This window comes from Crocodylus siamensis, chromosome 11 (assembly GCF_052110815.1).
Source record: "Crocodylus siamensis isolate JL-2025a chromosome 11, ASM5211081v1, whole genome shotgun sequence".
NCBI classification, from domain to species: domain Eukaryota; kingdom Metazoa; phylum Chordata; order Crocodylia; family Crocodylidae; genus Crocodylus; species Crocodylus siamensis.
Genome location: NC_143405.1, coordinates 5,487,674 through 5,509,211, shown reverse-complemented (window position 1 = coordinate 5,509,211; position 21,538 = coordinate 5,487,674). Strand labels below are relative to the sequence as shown.

Below are 21,538 nucleotides of genomic sequence, written 5' to 3'. Positions count from 1 at the left end.
CCGGTTCAAGCTTTCGTTAGCACAGCTGTGTTGCACAGCTGCTTAGCAAGCCGTGAAAAAAAGGTTGTAGCAACTACATCGACACCTGCCTTGCTTGAGGTAATAGCTCTGAACCGTATCTGCAGAAATTATGATAACACGTGTCAGTGCAAAAAAAGAAGAGTGACTACTAGATGACAATATTGCCACGCTGGCAGCATTTCCTTTTGCACTGGGAATTGTGGGCCGTGCAGACACGAGTAAAAGCACCTTCCTTTCACCCCGTTTTGGTTCTTATGTTTATTGCTGACAAGTGGCTTTAATGGGAGTGCTTGAAAGAGGGCATCCAAAGACACATCTACTATTTATTTTCTCTAGGGTCATCCAGGTCTGATTGGTCTTATTGGGCCCCCTGGTGAGCAAGGAGAAAAGGGTGACAGAGGTCTCCCAGGACCCCAGGGTTCGGCAGGACCCAAAGGAGAACAGGTGGGTGTTTCTAGGAAAGCTTTGGAGCCACGGCTAAAACTTTTAATAACCGTGCTTTTGAACGATGCCAATCTTCTGTACCAGCCCGAAAGGTTCAGGTCATTCCTTGGATGAGGTGGTTTAACAACAGAGACAGCCTTCTTGAGTCTGAGCTTATATCTCAGCAGGGCTCAGGGTCGTAGGCTTTATGGTGAGATATAGGTGCCACGTATCCACCAGATCACAAGGGCGGGCGGGTCCTTGAGGGAAGTTTCAGTCCAGTCCATAATTGAGTCTGAAGTGCGACCTGACCTTTCTGAAGGGACTCTGAGCCCCGGGGCTCTGCAAGGTGCGGGAGCGTGGCAGGTCTGGCCCGTCTATCATGGAAACAAATGAAACTGGAAAAGGAGGTGATCCTTTTAAATAAGCAGGTTCTTCTATAAGCTGACTTGGGCGGAGGGACTTTTGCGCCCGTGTTGGGTAAGTTTTCAGGAACAGAGCCTTGCTCCATAATGAGCCATTCTGGAAGATGGATGATGGGCGGGCTTGGGGTTTGCTATGGATTAAGATTGAGGAGATTCAGAGGGATGGTAGTCCCAGAACGTTGCCCTGGGGATTGAGGTTTTAAAGTCCAGAAGCCAACCAGAAATCATCCAGCCACGGCTATGAGTGCTGCCCTTTTCACTTGGCCATGTACATGCTCATTTTACGTACCAGCATGCCAATTTTCATTCCGACTTTGGAGCAGAGCATGCTAATCAAGCAGGCAAATTGGAAATCTGAGCCCCAGGTGTATACTTTAAATATACACCATGAATTCATTAAAATAAATTGTATTTTGCATTTCTTTCTTAGGGTATCACCGGGCCTTCTGGCCCAATTGGACCTCCAGGTCCACCAGGATTACCGGTAAGTCACTGAATACGAGTCCTGAAGTCAAGCAGCAAAAGCAACAGGCTGTGAGTTATGCCAGCAGGTTTTAATTCCTGCCTTTGCCACAGATGTGTTGTGTGACCTTTGACAAATCACTTGATTTCTTTGCAACTCATCTTCCACAGGACAGGACAGTTGTGCGACGCGTCTCTCCCTGAGAAGCTGTTTAAAGTAGTTAGTTTGTGAGCGAAATGGGCCAAAAGGAAGAAGTTTAGGAGTGCTGTGTATTATTAAGAATAAATTGTAGAATAAATTGTATCAAGAGGCATAAAAGTCCTAGAAGGAACTTGAAGCTAATAAGTGTCAATAGTTAACTCACCCTCCTGACACCATTTAGCAAGGTTTTAAGGGAAATGACCCATTGCGTCTAGCCTAGGCTAACTTGTCGAATATAATTCCAGGGGAAGATGAGCATCACCCACATTTTTGAAGTGCTCATGTCTTTCTGCTTCCTGAGGGCTAATTCAGAATAAGCTGTACCTGCAACAAGCATTATTTTATGCCATGAGTGGTTTGGTTACTATTCATGGCTCATGATATGTGAGGAAACGTTTGCCAACATGAGTGAGCATTTTAGATTTTAGCCCATTAGAGATTTTCAGTTCGGAGAACTACCAGTAGGAAGAGACGAGGCTCATTGATTAGCTGATAACATAGTAAAAGCAGAGCACAGCTCAGTCTGCTTTTGGTAAGACGAGTGTGAGGGTTTGTTGGCTTGGCAAAGAAACAAATGGATGGTGCAATCAGGCTGCCTGAGCAAATAATTCACCCTGGATGCGTCGACACCAGATGCTAACTGTGCAGTAGCCTAGTAGCACTGTGCAGTAGCGTGCTGAACAAAACCTGTGCTAATATGCTGCTGTGCAGGAGCATTAGGCTACTGCACAGTTAACATCTGTAAAAACCCATGTACCAGCCCTACTATGCAGTAGCACCAGTTCCTGCTCATTGATTTAGTACTTGGTTATCCAAGTGCTAAACTTAATGCGTAGTAACGACCGAGCATTAATGAATTTGTAGATGCACCCCCTGAAAAATTGATCCTGTAAAGTTAGTTCTCCCCTCCCTCTGTTTTTGCCTACTGATTTTCGTCATATTTATTATTCACATTTATTCCACAAACATATTTAGGATGGGTGTGCTCTGTACGTTGATCAGCGGCATTTATTTAAAGATGAAGCTTTGACTGTTTAGTTATAAAGTGTTGGATGAATCGCATAGTTGGGGGTTCTGTACCTGGCCTGGATCAGCACCAAGTGATTTACACAAGTTCATGTGATGCTTGTGCAACAAGATCACCAATGCCTATGAAGACTGAATATCAGCTTTCTGGAAGCAATCATCCAAGCATCCTGGAGGCTTTCATTCAGTGAAAGGATTCAGCGAGCAAAAGCAGATTACGCAAATGTTCCTGAAAAGTGGAAACAAAATGCAACTCCAGTGAATTCATAGGGAAAAAAAATGAATGTGAAAAGATTTTGTATTTGGTGCCTGATCCTACTAATAAAGGCACTTAACTGCCTGTATTTTTTTTCTTTCATACAGGGTCCCCCTGGTCCCAAGGGTGCTAAAGGGTCATCAGTAAGTATGGATGCTGCAAAGCTAAAAAGCCAAAGAATTATTAGCTGCTTAATGAACTGCCACTATTACAAAGTGGTCGAGTCAAGGCAATTTGCTAAACCTGACTTGAGCAAATGCAGTCATTTCAGGCTGTCTAAAATAAAAAACAGAAATAATTGGAAACATCTCTGTGATACAGTTTTTATACTTTATGAAACATCACTTTTGAGGAGATCGGGGGGGGACAGAGGGCACAGTGCTAGGAAAAAGCTCTTCCTGTGAAACAGGTGACCTTGCAGATAAACTGTGAAACGGGGAAGGGAGACTAGCAGGTGGTGTACTAACAAGTGTAACACAGTAAAGAGACGGGGTGGAAAACATGCCAGTTAAGTAGCTGAATCCTAGTACAGGTTCCTCCCTGTGAAGTCGGAGCTGTTGCTTCTTGAAAAATGCCAATAAATGTTCATGGGAAAACATTTCCCGAACGTGTGCTTATCTGTATTTTCCACATATTACGTGCATTGTTTTCCATGAGCATACAGATCCTTTTTTTCAGTTTCTAAAAAAACCTTTCATTTAAATTTGTCGTGTTTTAGGGGGGAAACAAACCCTCAACGTTTTACATCAAACGTAACCAAGCTTTTTGAATGTTAAGCCTAACTCCTGTACTGTTTTCTAACAAAATAACAGAAAAAATCCTGTTGAAACAAACCTTTTCTACCAAAAATAGCCTTTTTGGAGGGGGATGGGTCAAAAAAGCTATTTTTCATGAAAAGCTTTTTCATTAAAAAATGGTGACAAAGCTCTGATCAGAACCACGTTTCTTTGCTGTAGCGGAGGGCAGCCAGATGGCTCCAGTGCAGAGAGGAATTTGAGAGATGAGAATATTAAGGATTTAAAATAAATGGTGGAGGGTATTTACTGAGACTCACATGCACTCCTTTCTGTGTTTCTACCCAGGGTCCAACAGGGCCGAAGGGTGAATCTGGTCTTCCAGGGCCCCCTGGACCTCCTGTAAGTATAACCAGTCCTTCTGAAGAGTCAAATGACATGTGGGGTTTCTGGGTGATGCTTCCCACCCCACTGGGGAACACAATATTTCTTGATTAAAGACCCCTCGTGCGAGGAGTACATGCCACAGAAGTGTAAGTGCTTTCAAAATGCTGGAGAAGGAGGTAGGAAAGAAAGTAAAACAGAGAGAGACATTCAAAGAGAGGAAGAAGATGAAGGAGCTTTTCTTGGAAGACTTTCACCCAAGATGCAGACCCTTAAAATGATCTGATGGCCAAAAAACTTTCCACCAGTCTACATTTTATGCTCAGACTCTCTCTTGAGAGTTTGAGCCCTGTAAAATTCAACAGGGACTGAAGGTTTCTCATCAGTAACCCAACAGATCTGTGAGGTTTCCCATGTGATGCTTTTCCTGGCTTTCTCTTCTCTTTCGTCCCTGCTTTCCGCATGAAGCTCATGTTTACAAATTCTTTCCTCGCTCCCAAGGGCCCTCCTGGGGAGGTCATCCAGCCACTGCCTATCCAGTCCTCCAAGAGGACCAGGCGAAACATTGATGCCAGCCAGCTGGTTGATGATGGAAATGCTGACAACTACATGGATTACGCAGATGGCATGGAGGAAATCTTCGGCTCCTTGAATTCTTTGAAACTGGAAATAGAGCAAATGAAGCATCCTCTGGGCACTCAGCATAACCCAGCTCGGACCTGCAAGGACTTGCAGCTATGTCACCCTGACTTCCCGGATGGTATGTCCTGGGGTTGTGCGGGTGCGGGTGCGGAGAAAGCAAGCAAAGTGGTGCAAATTGTAAATCTGCATTATCTAATTGGCTGGGAGGAATTTTTTTCCCTTTGGAAAACACCGATGAAAAAAACCCCAACAAGTGAAGAGTAGGAGTGCACTCCCAAAAAGAGTCCCTGTTAATGGTAAATTCTGGGAAATCCAGTCTGGCCAGTGAGCCTACACCATGGAGAAGTATGTCTGTATTATAAGGTGCTCAAATTGCACCTTCCAAAAGGCAGGGCCACGTGATTTTGAATCACATTAAGAGTTTGGGGAAAAACCGATTTTTTCTGGTGTTTGGTTTTGTGATGGAAGAGGGAGATTTTGTGCAGTGGAGGTTTTCCACCAAAAAATGGTTTTAGTTGAAACCCCCATTCCAATAAAAAATGGTTTCCATGAGGAACGAAATACCATCTCTAGTGCAAATTTGGGGATTAAGTACTGTGCGTGTGTATATAATAGTATATGCCATAATGAATACACACGGATGTGGAGGGGGCCCTGGTTCAGTTGCAAAGCCCGGTCTGATCACTGGAACCGTGTTGACGCAGTCGCTGCCCCTGGCTCCAGCGTCTATTAACAAGTGTTAGGATTAATGAAACATCTATGAATTTCCCCAGTTACAACAGGGTCATCACAACACTGCTCCATTTCTGAACTTATAATGATGTCAGTATATCACATTATACCATTTGTATATTGATCCTTGAGCTTTCTTATCCATGGGACTGTGTGAGTATATGAGAAGGAACATTTATTACCATTCATGTACCAAAACTCTACCTCTGGATGCAAACGTGTGCGTCTGATGTTGTCCGCTTGGTGGGAGCTCCCATGTTTTCTTGCTTTATAGGTTTCATTCCTTTTTCCATTCTCTTTCTTCACCTCTTTCTAGGTGAATACTGGGTTGATCCTAACCAAGGATGTTCCAGGGACTCTTTCAAAGTGTACTGTAATTTCACAGCTGGTGGAGAGACCTGTATCTTCCCGGATAAGAAATCCGAAGGAGTAAGTTCACACAAACTATATTTTTCCCTCTGAAGGTAGTAATAAGCTCGTTTCCTAATGTGAATGTTCATAGCTAGTCAGTTTGATCAGCCGGAAGTCAAGTGGAAGCTGAGGTTAGAGATCCGATGGTTTTTATTTAATGTCGGATTCAAGATTAGTTTCTAAAATAATATGGAATTTGTTTACTGAGGACATTTCACCGAATGAATAAGTGCTTTTTAAACTGTGGCTTAGGGCAAGCTGTTGATGCTTCTTCGAGCACGATAAATGCCGAAACTTTACTTTCTTGCTTTGCTTTATAAAGGCAAAAGCTTGCATCGGTGTATCCGCTGCAGTTCATCACGAGGTTTATTTAACCAGCTCTTTTTATCCCTCATGCAGCGGTAGCTGCTACTTGGATGGTTTTGTCCTGCTGATTCTCCTTCTACTTTTCACCAAGTCTTCAGAGCGGAGAAATGTTGATCCTCTGTCATTTTGCCTGGTGTTTCCGTTGGGTTTTCCAAACTTTTGTAACTAGAATTTGCAGCGTTCATGGTATTCTTCTGGCGTGCAGACTGAATCAGAGTCCATTTATTTCCTGTGCAATGATGTCTTCTGCTTTTTCAGCCTCATAATTTCAAGGATCCTGCTATAAATAACTGTCAGCACTAGCACGCTAATTTTGACAGCCAGTAACTTTCGGGTGATGGTGACAAGTGTGCTAAGTGTCTTCCGGGTGATGGTGACATGTGCGCTAAGTGTCTTTCAACACAAACACTTGAGTTATATCTTCACAGTACGCAGGTAGCTTTTCAGTGGCGCCCTGAAACCTGCTACGTTGCTGTGGCTGTCTCCTAAACTGGAAGCGATTACAACCAAGGTTTTGCCAGCTAACACAGAGGAGAGCTAACTGGCAGTCACTCAGCAGCACTAGCGGACCCACCCAAACCATCATGCAGATGTAGCTATGCTCCTTCTAGCTCAGGAGGCAGCATATGCCAGGCAGCATGGCCTGCTTGAGGGTACAGCTGCGGGCATGGTCAGTTTGCCATGTAGGCAGTACCCTTTGTTGCCCCATATTTTTTCCATTTTATTTTCTGGAGTTTACCTCCCCTGAGCATTGAAACCAGATCTTGAAATGGGAACATGCTCCCCACCCGGAGAGAGTATAAGGGCTCTCGAGATGGCACCCAGAGACCCTCTCTGAACCGGCAAGGGGGTCTTTGCATGCAATAGCTGCATCGGGGGGCATTCAAGACAGCCCCTGCTCTCGTGGGCTCTGCTATAAGCTGTTCTCTTGCTGAGAGTATTTCAGCCACAAGAAACATGCCTCAGCTTGGGACATGTAATAGGCCTTGTACCGTTTCCTGAAGTTTTCGGAGGGGTTGTTTAAAGGAAAGATATACTTCTTTCTCTTCAGTGTTGGACAGCCATTGTTCTCCTTTGATTATGATTATTAAACTCTCAGAATTGGGACATGGTTTTTAGTAATGTAAGTCTTTCAAATAACAACACTGTATGTCTATATTTTTACGCTAGTATTCGCAGTGGGACTGATTCTCCTACCACTGGTGCAGCTCAAAAGCTAATTCTTTATATTTGTGCAAAATTGGCCTGTTTGAGAGGGGTCCAGTCTAATATTTTCCCCGTAAAATAACATGAGTATCTTCCTTATTAATATTGCTTGTGCAGCTCTTTGTGAAGGATGTATTGTTGGCTGCTGCATAGGGCTTAAAAGATGTATCCCACTTTTGTTGAGCCTCAGCATGGCACAAAGTCTTTGTTTCTCATGCCGAAGAGGCAAGAATAATACAAAGGCATCTCCATATAGTTGAGACTTTGTGCTTGGAAAGATTAACAGTGACAGAGAGGGAGCTTGGAGAAAAGTAAGAGAATATAAAGTGGACTGCAGCCTTTCTCCCTCCCCTTCTTGCACAAGGCTCGGTTTCTAATTGAGAGGAGAGACCATTCAAATGCACAGCTGAAGAGTGAAGATACTTTAGCAACTCACTTAGTCAAGCTCACACTCTGGATCATTATAGATGCTCTGGTTGGGACTGGATCATGTATTCCGGTTCATGATCTACCAAGGACGGTACCTTCCATGTGCTGTGGCTTACTGGTGCTCAAACCTAGGAGGAGTCATTCAGCTCTCCTTAATTTTCCTGAGCCTGCAACATCTGGATTTAACACTGGACTGGCTTCTCCACTCTCAGAATCATTTTTCCCTTCACAATCCCCGTGTAGAGAAATAGATCATTAACCATCAATACTCTTTTTCCCCCCTTTATGCCAACAGAATGTACGGCCAGTTTTGCATTGGCAAATATCTCAAGGCTACAGCCCATTAACCCCTTGGCAATGAAAGCTGGTGCCCAGGCAGCTCTCTATGCATGCACGATGGCAGAATGTCCTGACGCCAATGTCAGGCAGTTAACATTTTGATTTAGAAGTCACTAGCACTGTAGAGCTCAGGTTTTTTTATTGCCAGTTTATAAAGCATAAGAAAATATGGGGTTTTTTTTAAAGAGAGTTGGACATAGAGATGCAGGATCTGCAACTGAATGTAATTTCTATTTTTCTTTTTTTTTTTCCTTTTTTTTCCTTCCCTCTCTGTCTCTTCCTTTCCATCCCACTTCCCACAATTTAGGCTAGAATTACTTCTTGGCCAAAGGAAAACCCAGGCTCCTGGTTCAGTGAATTCAAGCGCGGTAAACTGGTAAGAAGCATCCCACCACTTTCAGTTTTTCTTTAACCCGTCTCATATTTTACAGAGTAAAATGGCTCGTTGGCCCAAAGAGCAGCCTTCTACATGGTATAGTCAATACAAGCGGGGTTCCTTGGTAAGTGGCTAACCTTGGCCTACCAGTCTGAGTCAGAGCACGTCCCCCACGTCCGCTTTGGTTATGGCCAAACTTATCGCACTCTGCATGACTAATCACCATCTTAGGACACGAAAAAAAAAGACTTTAAGGTGGAATGCCGACCAAACATGAAAAGTTGGAGGTGCATTTATATATAATCCTCTCTGGGGGAGAAAAACCTTGGTTCAAGTAAGGGCAGTAAACACCTTGCCTGGGCAGCAAGCACCTTGCCAGGCATCAGATATGCAAGTCGTCTCCTTCGCTATCCATGTGCCTAGCCGCCACATGCTCTGGATACTTTGCTGGATCAGCGCCTCTGAGGGTATGTCTGCTTTGCATACTGCAGCGGATTAAATTAGGCCCTGCCAAGACACAGTTGGGCTGCTCCTGGGACCAAACCTTGTTCCGAGTCAGCGTGGGTATCTGTACGCTAGGCTGCTGACTACAGCGTAGGGACACCCTGAAAGGTCCTGGTGGTTACTTTCGTACGAAGTTAACCCTAGGAGCCGGGACACTGTTCTGAATTCCAGCCTGTGTGCTTATGATTAGGCTAAGAGAGATATCCTAATCTCTCTTTGATGATGAGATATAATCAAAGCTATAGGAATGCAAGAATGGGTTGGACAAAGGAATTTTTCTAGGGAGAAATAAGACATTTTTCATCAAAAAATTCAGTGCGTTATTATCTGCATTTCAATCAACTCTAATAAAGAAAACACCCAAGGTAGGAACAGACTAGTAAGTTGACTAGTAGGCCACTGTGTGAGATCCTTCAGTTTTCTATTGTTTGGTACATGAATCTGTGTACTCGTAGTCTTCGATACACTCTCCTAACAGAAGTATCCGATCTCCCACGCTACCTCCGTTCACTTGGGAGAAATGGAGTCCAAAAAGGGCAACTTCATACCACACCCATGCTCTCTGACCCTGAATGGGCTGGATCTTGGTTTTAGTCATGATTAAAAATGGACAAAAAAAGAGGAGGAATATCCTGAGGTCAAACAGATACCAAAACAGAAATAGCAAATGAGGAATTTGTGGAAGAAGAATGTGAACAGTGTAAGAACAGGCATTTAAAATGTATGCCTGACGGGCGGTTTGCTGCACTTCCTGCAAAATGGAAAGACCACATTGTATGGAAATAAAGAACAGTGTCTCAAGGTGCAGATGCCTACTTTGTGGGCTTCAATACACGGGGTGATTAGCACGAACGGGGCCTGCAAACATGAAGAACTCCCGGCTGAGTCTGAAGTCCGGTAGGATTAGTGAGAAGTAAATAAGGTGGTCGGTCAAAATCAGCGGGATTAAGGAAGAAAACAATATGCGATGAGTGAGCTCTCCCATCCCACAAAAGTATGTGGCGGTCCAGCAGCGCAACCAGGAGAGGAGCTGCCCGCTGTGATGTGTTTCACATCAGCTTCCTGCCTGCCTGCCAGCCTACCAGCCTGCTCCGGCTCCACGGGCCTCCGGGAACGTCCTCTGCAGCGCTTTCCTGCAGTAAACCTCCAACTTCCACCTTAAAAGCCAAGCAGTAAATAAAGGCACCACCCAGTTCCTTTCTCAAGCCACTTGCCCTGTCACTAAGCACCAAATGGCTTCCACAACTGCTCCTCCAAGCAGTGGGGCTGTGGCTTATTAGTTCATACCATAGGTGCTAAACGCCAACACTTCAGCCTCTAGAGGTGATAATTCTCACAGCTTAACCACAGAGCACTCTGTTAATTAATAGCAGTATCTAATATACTCAGTCCTTTTCTATTTTTTTTTTCCTATCTGTTGCCTATGTGGCAGTCATTTGGAGGGCTGAAGGCCAGCCCTGAATTTTAGGGCGCTAGTTAAAAAAAAAAAGAAAACAGAACTTCAAAGCTACTTGGAGCCTTTTGTTTATTCTTTCTCCCTTTCTTGTTATGTGCCTATCTTGCATTATCTTTTGACAGTAATCACCAGCACATAGAAGATATTTTGAAAGGGGGGGGATAGGGGTCACAGTTCATATATGACCCATACAAGCAGTGCATGGGTTTTAAGAGCAGGGCTTTATATTGAGGGGGCTAGAACAGTGGTATTGGGAAGTAGTATGAAATGTTAATGCTTTTTGAATTGAAGTTGGTTGCAATCCTGACCCAGCTCAGCCAAGATGATTCTCATACCAGGGTCCAATCCTGCTTCTGTTAAAAGCAATGGTGAAATTCCCATGGATTGGGAGCCTACCTGCCCATCTCAAACCTACTAAGCAGAATGGGCTTCATCCAGAGGCCATGATAACATGCTTTCCTAGCTGTGAATGGGACATTTCCCACATCAGTGCAGACCAAAAAAAAAGGACTACCATTAATGTAAAATGTGTAGAAGAGAAAAACTGTCTTAAGTGACATTTTGACCTCATTGTCACTAACCCACTGGTCAATATTCACGACGTACCAACGGATTACAGTTCATTTCTCACCGCTTTCTGATGATGGACGGGGTAATCTCCATCAGGAAGGATAAGCATCACAAATCTTTTCTTCTGGGGTCAGTTCTCCAGCACATGTATGTGTGTCAGGCCCATTAGAGCCAATGAGGCTTTACACCCATTCAGCTCTATGAGCGGTCGTGGCCATATGGCATCCCTTTGGAGCTGTAATTATAGTGCAGAAATAAGGGAAGGGTTGAGCTGGCTAAACTGCACATGCACGAGCAATCCCAGTACAGCGCAATGGGTCCTGTTGATGTTGGTTTAAGAGCAGCAGGGTTGGACCCTTGCATAAAAATAAGGAATGAATAAATAAATATATATAAGGAACTGCAGCTGTGTCTGCTTCAATGGGACATGGGGCTCCGGTGCCAAACCTGGCTAAAATAGAGCTAACAGAAGTGCAGGATGCATATCAGTAGCACTGTGGGTCACTGAACACGTGCCGGACATTTGGCACTTGTGTTCCTCTTCTTCTGTGTCCTGGTGGTTCTCTCCTATTTCTTCATCTGGCATGTGCAGCTTTCTTATGTTCAGTCGTATTTAACTCTCAGGAGGACAGCGCATTGGTATCCTGACAACCGGTTGGTATATATATTTTTATTATTACCTTTGAGTCCTGATTTTATTGTCTGGTGTTGAATCTCCCCCCCCTCCACCCATTTGCAGCTCGCACCTTGGCTTGACGTTTTATGGTGCCTCAAAGCATACAGCATCGTTTGTGCATCTAAATTTTTTCTCCAGGTTATTTCAAAAGGATTCAGCTGTCGATAGATCAGATTTATAAATGTCAGCTCTCTTAGCCTGATCATGACAGTAGATATCATCTGTGTATAATTAGTTGAAAAACACATCGAACCCAGGTGTATTGTGCCTTTGCTCACTTGGCATTTGATCACATACTGGACGAGGTCCCCACTGCAGCTTGAAAAGCTTTTTAGGAGTGTGATTTCTTTCAGAGCTATCAAAGGGTCCCATTTCTAGGCTGCCGTAGAGGATTTCTCAAAACTCGGTATTGCTAAATATATCCCTATATATAATGCACCAAAAGCGGAAGAAAAAAGTGTTTTTATACCCTACTATGTAGACTGGAGCAGCAGTGTAAAAGAGATGAATGCATTGATGTATGTTTTATGGCACACAGCATGAGGATATAAAATTGCAAATATATGGTCTCCTTAACTGGGTGTGACTTCTCCTGCACACTCAGTGGCTTTGCTTGTGTGTAGGCCCCTTGGACGTCAGCCGTGTCAATCTGGACCTCTCTCCTCTGCGGCCTGTCTCTCCCTCCCCACAAGTAACCTCTGCTTCCCCCTTCTTCCTTCTCCTTCCCGGGTCCAGTCCTAGCTCCCCTTGGGAATTGTATCTGCTCTCACATAGCCATGCTCATTCCCTGTTGTTCCCCCTTAGTGCTCCACATTGTGCTGCTTTCAGATGCCGGCAATTTTCATGCCCAGACAGCAAGAGCAAATGGCATTTCGTAATGATTCAGTGTGGCCAACACTCATGATTTTTGGCGTTGTTCTTCAAGACTACACTTCGGGAGTGTGAAAAACTTAGCTCTTTCTTCTATATTATATATTAAATATATATAAAAGAAAGAGCTGCATTTTTTTTCCACGTTCCCAAAATGTAGACTTTAAGAACGATGCAAAAATCATGAGAGTTGGCAAAGTGAAAAACTTAGCTCTTTCTTTTATGTGATATATCAGTCATGTAGACAAGAACGAGCTAAGTTTTTCGCCTTCCTGAAGAGTAGACTTTAAAATCATGAGCACTGGCAATACTGGCAATGCAGTCAGTGTGGCCACTGGTCCCGCAGTCTTATTCTCTTGGATGAAATGAGATCCAAGCGGCAGAAGGACACGGTGGGCTTTGATTTGTGCTAGGAGCCAGTGCTGGGAACTACAGTGCAATGCTGTGTGTCCGTGGAGAAAACGGTGGTAGATTTATAATAACAAGTCTGAAAGGTAGCTCAGGAAGTCCCCTAGTCCTGCTCATGGCAGGAACGTCCCCAACTAAACTATCCAGACAAATGTTTACCTAAAGTGCAATTAAAAACTTCCAGGCAAGGAGACTCCAGGACCTTCCTAGGGGATCTCTTCTGGCACTGAAGCACCTTGGAGTCAAAAAGCTGGTCCTATGGTAGTAATGGACAGGAAGTATATGGATGCTGGTTAACGCAGTGATGCAAGCGATGAGGTCGTCAGCTCTTCCACAAAGCCTTTTCAAAGGGTCACTGCTGCCCTGAGTATCTGAGCTCCCCAAATGTGCATGTGTCACCTCACTGCCTAGTTTTCCCCTTCCGTATTTCCCCTCTCTCTCAGCTTTCCTACGTGGATTCAGACGGCAATCCCATCGGAGTGGTGCAGATGACTTTCCTGAGGCTCTTGAGTGCCTCGGCCCATCAGAACGTCACCTACAATTGCTACCAGTCCGTGGCGTGGCACGATGCCACCACCGGCAGCTACGACAAAGCCATCCGCTTCCTGGGCTCCAACGACGAGGAGATGTCCTACGACAACAACCCTTACATAAGAGCTGCCATCGACGGCTGTGCAGTAAGTATGAGCACTGGAGCTAGCCTTAGCAGGAGCTTAGAGATGCCGAGGGAAGGAGTCAGCCTAAGTCAGTAGCTAGATTTGGGGCTGGGAGTTCAAGCTTGGGGCTTTTCCTGGGCATGCTACTTACTCAGCATGTGACTTTTGTATAAGCAGCTTCAAAACTGCAGATGGGGAAGGCCTCTTTTTTTGGCCCCGGTCTGCGGGAGGTGGCATTGCATAATGCCAGGAATATGCAGCCCTCAATGCATTTTAATAATAATTAATATGCAGCCCTCAATGCGTTTTCTGTTTCTTATTGTGCCCCTAGAAGGAGATGCCTCTCAAATATGTGACTGCTCTAGAAAATTTCCATTGTGGCCTTTCTGTGCCCTAGTTTACCCGTGTGTAGAGGGTAGCCCGCAGGGCCCTAATATGCAGCCGCTTGGACACCTTGCTTATATACAGCCACGCAGTATTAGGAGAGAGCTTGGAAAGGCAATGGGCTAAAGCACGGATATTGTTTTTCCCACTACTTGCTGCTCGGGCTCAACTCCCCAGTGTGAGGGGCAGTGTTTTGACAGACACGAGTTTTTAAATCTTCAGTCTGCAAGACAGATGATGTTTGATCAGTCTGCTGACTTAAAAGGATCGGTTATACTGCGCATCCACTGCATGACTTCATTCTTGAAGTTGACAAAGGAGCTAAGATGCCGGTGTTTCAATTTGCTCAATACTTGTTAAGCAAATGTTGAAACTACTAACAGCCTTTCCCCTTGCGAAAGGACAAACCCATGCAAGGCCGAGGGCTCTAGTTTGGGAAGAGCAGGGCAGGTATTGAGAAGAAGGAGGTTTAACGGTGATGGTCCCGGGGGACGGCTCAAGGGTTCTGGTCTATTGTGGACTCCGGTGACTGTGCGTGCTAGTTCCCCACCTGTAAACTGGGGATAAGAGTGCTGTCCTATCTTACGGTGATATATTAAAGAACAAAGTGAAGGCTTCCAATATTATCATAATAGAGAGGCTTTAAATCCCTTAGATAAATAGCTTCTCCAGGCAAAGCTCTCGCTGGAATCAAGAAGTGCAAATACAGGTCCCTACATCTTGCATTTGTGCATGCACATATCTAGCAAGCACAACTTGGAGGCTGTGATTTTTCCAAGAGTTCAGGTTAAGTTTCAGCACCCACAGCCAGGCTCCAGCTTTTACAAGGCTAGGCTCTCCTTCTGGCAGCTTAATAGCAGTCAGCTTTTTGCAAGGTGGTAACCACCCAGGATCTTCCTTCCTGCTCATTTTGTTTGCTACCTGGAAGATAAGCGTGCTCTGAAAAACCAGGCTAAGGATGCTGAGCCCTTCTAAAAATTTCCAGCCGAAACAGCTGAGAATTTGGTCTGCCGTTTGACAGCTCTGTGCATGCTGAGACCCAGTTTGCAAATGCTGAAAAATATGTAAATGTATCTCTCTTTTTGCAATTGGAATGATCAAAGTCCATTGGGAATGAAGGAAGTAAAAAAAAAAAAAAAAAAAGGTGTTTGATGGAGAAAGCCCTTCATATAATTTAAGAGATTAAAGTGATTCCATCCCAAAGCCAGCATGTTTTTACTGTAGAAGCAATGAAGGGAAATTCAATTAGACTCACTAATTCTCTTAACGCTGCTGCAGAGAGAGAGACATGAAGAGTGTTCAACCCATTGCTGCAAACACTCAGACACCACACGGGGAAGTTTATTCTCAAGTACTTCATATCTCTGGATAATGTGATGTGTCCTTAGAAAAATCCCCCCTCCCCTTTCCCTATTAAGTCTCAGGGATGCTGGAAGATCACACATCACAGGTTTAAACGCTGATAGACCCAATGAAAAGCATTTCGGTCAGGAAATTATTCTGCTTGGGTGCTTTATATTCCCTACATCTCTTTTCCCTTTATTCTGCATAACAAAGGGTATTTGCATGAAAACAGAACTGCTTGCTCCATCCGAGTTTATTTGCCTCTGTTGTTGCTACCCACCTGAAACCGTAACCCAGCCCAGATAAAAGAGCGTGGTGGGGACTAAGCAGCAGGTGCAACAAGGGGCTCAACTTGCAGCAATTATTGACACCGCAGGAGTGCACTGCTTAGCATTTAAAAAGAGATCAGGGCCCTTTTGCCCTACATATTGCACAAGTACGAAGGTAGCCCCAGCTCCAAGGTGCTCACAGTAAATAGAGGCATTGTCGGCAGGGAAACCGGCATTGGTAGCTTAAGTGCCTGGGTTGTAGACCACGACAGTTGCCAACCCAGAAATAAAGCCCAGGACTTCCAGATCATTTTATGGTGGCCTCTCAAAAGACGTGCCTTCAAGGGTCAGCTCCAAGGTGAATAATGGTATGATGCCGTAGCTGAAAAGGGTAAATATTCAAAATGGAACGGGTTTGGGGCTGATCGGGTGTGTGTCTATCTTTCTACTGATCCCAGTGCAGATGATATCAGTTTTACCGCTGGCACAGCCTGACCTGCTTGCTTAATTACTTATTTTTCTGGTCATCTATGGTGCACTGAGAGCAATGATTCCTGTAAGGCAATGTTCATGTCCTGTGCTGTGCCCAAAGGTGAAAAACCCTCCTCCCAGAAAAAGACAGTCAGGTAGCTGCTGCAATGAGCTTACAATCCATCTGCATGATTCGTTCTTGGAAGCATTACTCCTCCTCCTTATTCTCAGTCCAATCCCTCACCGTGTCTGACTTAGCCAGTCCTTTGGGTATCTAAGGGCACAGGGAGCCCTTAATATCAGTGAGGCATTAAATGGCACCAGGACTTGCATTCGTCGCCTGCACAGCAGTGGATTTTCTCCTAAGGGTTTGATCCTGCACAGCGCTGAAGCACACCGATGCCCTTTGAAGTTCAGGACACGTGAGTTTCTTGTTGAAGCAGTCCGGAAATTTTTTTCCAGGTTTCGAAACAGAGATTTTGCTTGAGTTAGGGATCAAGGGTTGGGTCCTACCATCTGAAAAAATAATGGCCTGCTAGCCAGTGCAGCATTGCAGCACAGCTCCTGCGAAAGCAGATCGGGCACATGCTCCTGCCACCATTCATACTGCTACAGCGAACACCAAAGGGATAATGTCTGGGCCATTATTAGGACGTATTTCTTATAGCCTGTTCCCGGTTGCTGGGCTATAACCGGTCCTTCTGAGACAGGCAAATCAGAGGGTAGGGTAAAGCAAAATGCCACTCCATAAATTCACGTCTTTCTGCAGTTTTGTATGCCCTCGGGTGCACTTGTGCTCCTCTAATAATTATTTATATTTCAGAAATAACCGGATGGCTAACAGGCACGATAAAACAACAACGATACCTGGTGAATTCCATCAAAGTATAACTGCAGTCTTTTCTGTAGCATTTGGGTAGCAGTCAAACTAATATATTCAAATTAAATTGCTCACATTTGCTTAACAACCCGTGAGCCTCCTCAGGGAGGTACAACAACGATACTGCAGCCACAACAGTTTTACTAGTCTCCCTTCCCTGCTCCTGTGTGCGCTGAACACGGGGAAAGCAGCAAACCCGTAGTTCTTGCACTCAATTGCAAAAGAAAAACCTGATCAGACCACGCAGATTCCTTGTATCCACTTGAGAGCTGTCTTAGCTGTATTCAAATCCTTTCTCTGTCCAGTAGCCTCTCCCTCAGTCTTGTTCAGCGGTAAGGAGGGTATCCCACAGACTTGCATACATCAGGGACTGCATAATACTTATTTTCCAGGCAGGGGTGACTCAATTCTTGACTTTCAGATCTAGTGAATAGCCTGAGACTTTGTCCTTCCATCTCATTTAACATCCATAAAAAAACCAAACCATTATCTATAGTGCAACTGCGAGGAACCTGCCAGGGCACCCCAAAATGGAGACACCCATCATTGAAAATCTTGGTGCTGCCTCTTCCTCTGCATTCATGGCCACTGTATCATTTTTCACCTCCTGCACCTATGTAGGCTTCACCCATAGCCCAGTTTCCCTAGTTTAAACCACTCCATCTTCTTTCTTTACTTCCCACTTTCATCTTGATGCTCTTCCAGTGTTGCATGGGGCAACCCCCACACCCTGGCCTGGGAGTTCAGAGATCATGCTTGGGGACCTCTTGCATGGTAGCATGGAGCCCTAAGTCCAGGTAAGCCAGGCCAAGCCACCCTACTTGTGGACAGTCCGAGACAAACACACCCTTGATATCACCTCTGGCATATATATAACTGTTCTTAGTAGAAGCACAAATTAACCCACTGTATTAATGTACCGGACTTTGGGCTGAATCCATCTCTGCTGTAAGCGGGAGCAGTTGCAGCCGCTCAGCAAAACCGTGCGGATTTACATTGAGGCTGGATTTGGTTGTCTCCACTTCCTGATGAGACTGTAAAATGACGGTTTATCATAGCCTGAGGTTGCCAGGGGGCTCGTTCACACTCTTGGGTCCGTTTCAGATTAAAGGTGATAGCTCACCTTTCCCCCCCTCCTCCCCTCTCCCCACTTCTTCCTCCGCAGGCAAAGAAAGGCTATCAAAAGACGATCCTAGAGATCAACACGCCCAAAGTCGAGCAAGTGCCTATCGTTGACATCATGTTCAATGACTTCGGAGAAGCATCACAGAAATTTGGCTTTGAGGTGGGACCTGCATGCTTCATGGGCTAAGAGCCAACCGGAAACTAGTCTCCAAATGAGCAACCTCGTAACCTCATTGCGCCATTAAGGAAAAAAAAACAAACAAAAAACAACAAAACAACCAAAAAAAAAGAAAAAAAAGAGAGAATTGTGTTGTCACATGCACGTTCTGAAACTGGACAGCGATGGGTTCTACTTTTTTTTTTTTTTGGTTTTGTTTCTTGTTCTGCTTGAGTTCAACTGTGCCACCGCACCACACCTACCGAATCGAAAACCGGGCGAGCGAGCGAGCGAGAGAACCGTTCCGGCAACAGACTCAGAATCACACGACCTAAATGCACCACATGTGACAAAGCAAGATTTCCCCCCCTTTTTCCCCCAGACAGGTCAAGGCTACAATACATTATTCTCTCCACTTCTTTTTCATGGCCACCAATGGACTCAACTTCTTCTGTCTCAATGCATGGGAATTCAAAATGATCAAAGACTCTCTTACCGCGAGTTTTTATATCAAGCGCTTGTTTAAGGATTTTTTTTTTTTTGCTTAAAGAAAATACGGAAAACTTGAAACTGTCTTCAACTTGACCTTGAAATATTGCGACGTCTAGGCCTGATCCCAACTCCACTGAATACTTTTGGATTGACTTCAGTGGCCAATGGGGCAAGCCCGTAAATCAGGCTTAAATGGCTGTTTCCAGCATTTTAAAAATCCCTGTTTCAATACCTTAAAAAATGACCCCGATGAATTGGATAGCAAAATATCACTACGGGCATCTCTTTCCCAAGTATTAAAGGTGCTTATATTTTTGTATGTTTGTAAGTAAATATTTGTATTGTATATTATTTTAAAGTGTTAAATATTTCTGGCTTCAAAACATGCATGTGACCCTGTCTGTAATAAGTCATACCCTTCTCATCGCACACAAACAAGAAAGATAGAAATGGAGGCCATTAAGCTAACTTCCGTTGTTTCTGTGCACACTCCCAATCTTGCCAATATGGATGCACAGGCTTCACTTTGGCTCATGTCAGCGGTCAACAGGGTTTGTTGCGGTTTTCAAGGTAAGCCCATGCATATATTTGCACGATTGGGGTCCACATTAGTGGCAAAAGTCTGCCAAAAATAAGAAAAGAAAAGAAATAGCAAGATCATTTTAAGCCACTCACATCTTTGGGAGAATTTTTGCTGCAAAAATAGAATATGCCACTCTGGACACCGTGATTTATAAAATTGGTGATTAAAAAAAATATATAACCAACACAACCTCCCCCCGAGAGCCAAGTTTGGTTTTTTTGCCTAGTTCTACACTTGCTTAAACACACAGGTCTAAATTAATTTTTCCCTTTCTTTATTTTTTTTAATTCCATTCCCGGGGTAGATTGCACATGGCAGGGAAATCCATTTTCTTCCTCTTTAAAAATAATTTTTGTGTTTTTTTTTTTTTTTTAAAAGGTGCTTTGTATTATTTTTTACATTCCTCTTCATGGTGCTATCTGTTTAAGAACATTAATACAACACTGGTGACCCCCTGCCATCGACCGATCTCCCAGCAACCTTCACTTTAGCTGCTTTCAACACGGACTGCATGCTTTCGCTACAGTCTTTGATATAATTGCATGCCACCCTCATACTCATTATGTAGCGCTGCTTCTTTTCTTTGAATTGTATTATGGGAGCTTATATGGCCCATGTAGAAAGTATTAAGTGTGCTTACTTTCTTTCTTTCTTTCTTTTTTTTAAATATTCATACATTTTATATGGTGGTAATTATGCCAGATTGTACTCAGTTGCTGACTGTTTGTGGTGCTAATTTATGTATTTGTTCAATGTACTGAAGTGAAGATGAAACTGCCCAATTGTCTTTCCGTGCTGCCTCAGCTGTAAGTGCCTTCAAACAGCTCAGAGAGCAAGAGCGAGAGAAGAGAATGTGCAATTTTCTTTGTCTTCCCATGATGGTTGCCAGGAAGGCTTTCCATGTAGCATTAAGCAATGTCAGATTGCAGCCTGCTGACATACATTTTCCCCCAGCCGTTCCTTCCTTCGGGAGATCTCGGCTGGAACGCAACGTGGCGGGTTTTGATTTGGCCTGAAGCACTGCAGCATGCTTGAACTGAGGGCGGTCCAGCATCGCAAAGGAAATGACATCACATTTACTGTGAATCGAAACCTATATATGATGTCCTTTCCCCTTCCCTCCCAAGCAAAGACTAGCAATGTTTGATCCAAGGGAGGTTAGTTAAGTTTTCAGAGACCTTCAGCTATTTGCAGCACTCAGGCCATAAAGCAAGAAGCTGTTCCACTGCAAAACCATTGCAGTGCTTTTTCCTTCTGCGAGAGCCAGTTTTACATCTATCTTTGTTTTTCCTGCTAGGAAAAAAGGTGCTACAATAAAACATCACAGACCAAAACAGCAGAGCAGTGAAAATAAATACATATCACAAGTTAGCTTCTAGTTCACCTTGACAATAGCCTTGTACCGGGAGCAGTGGGAAACGCAAAATTTTTGCACATTCATCTCTGCAGTAGAAAAGCCATATATCAATACACACCCACCCACGTGTGATTATGTCTAGGTCATGTGATTCTGTTATGATGGTTTTTCATCAAGGGAGCTTTTTATTTTTCCTTTTATTTCTTGGCTTTTTTAAAAAAAACAAAAAAACACCTTTTCTATCGAATCCTACAGTGTTTGTAATTGTACTGAAGTTCCAAACTGTTCCATTTTTTTTTCCCCAGACCACTTAGCTACGGTATATTGCAATAAAATTACTTCTTGTATTTGCAGACGTTCTTTTTGTGTAATTTTATTTCCCACCCCCCCTCCCTTAATATATATATGACTTGAACAAATGTTGATAAGAAAAATGAAACCTATGGAAAAAAAAAAGATTTTAGTACATAAGGCCCTTTTTAAAATATACTGTCAAATGACATATTGTACATTTCTTCAAAGTCCAATAAACATGTCATAAAATTTAAGTGTAATGCCCATAAGAGGTATTTTTAAATATTTTAAACCTGTGTAATAAAGAAATAAATGTAATAGATTTTTTTTCAATAAATCAAGTTTACTGTTTCCACCTAAACCAACGTGATGTGAATGTCTTCTTGGAGTATATTGCAGCCTGACTTTCCCACAAACCCTCTGCTCAACGAAGTGTGAAGAGTTCATCAGAGGAGTGGAAAAAGCCTTCCAAATAATATATGCTGTAAAATAAAAACAAGCACATCAGAGAGATCATTTGCAATTCCAGACGTGGAATCCCTTTGGCTGAGAAATGGAAACTGGCCCGACAGCGTGAGAAAGCGCCAGTGGGGATGTTTCGGATGGTA

General features: G+C 43.9%; 1 protein-coding gene across 2 annotated transcripts in view; it reads left to right on the top strand.

The window, feature by feature from the left end:
• The window catches only part of COL5A1 (collagen type V alpha 1 chain), a 225,467-nt gene extending 204,176 nt beyond the window's left edge, over nucleotides 1-21,291 (top strand). The window contains exons 58-66 of one of the 2 annotated variants that reach the window (XM_090022599.1): nucleotides 358-465; nucleotides 1,300-1,353; nucleotides 2,923-2,958; nucleotides 3,898-3,951; nucleotides 4,435-4,693; nucleotides 5,624-5,736; nucleotides 8,490-8,558; nucleotides 13,362-13,595; nucleotides 18,088-21,291. In XM_090022599.1, coding sequence (XP_089878725.1) covers nucleotides 358-465; nucleotides 1,300-1,353; nucleotides 2,923-2,958; nucleotides 3,898-3,951; nucleotides 4,435-4,693; nucleotides 5,624-5,736; nucleotides 8,490-8,558; nucleotides 13,362-13,595; nucleotides 18,088-18,234 — 1,074 coding nt within the window. In that variant the 3' untranslated portion in view covers nucleotides 18,235-21,291. Of the gene's footprint in view, nucleotides 1-357; nucleotides 466-1,299; nucleotides 1,354-2,922; nucleotides 2,959-3,897; nucleotides 3,952-4,434; nucleotides 4,694-5,623; nucleotides 5,737-8,365; nucleotides 8,435-8,489; nucleotides 8,559-13,361; nucleotides 13,596-18,087 lie in introns of both variants that reach the window. The other variant, XM_090022598.1, reaches the window with a different exon arrangement.
• Nucleotides 21,292-21,538: the final 247 nt, after the last annotated feature.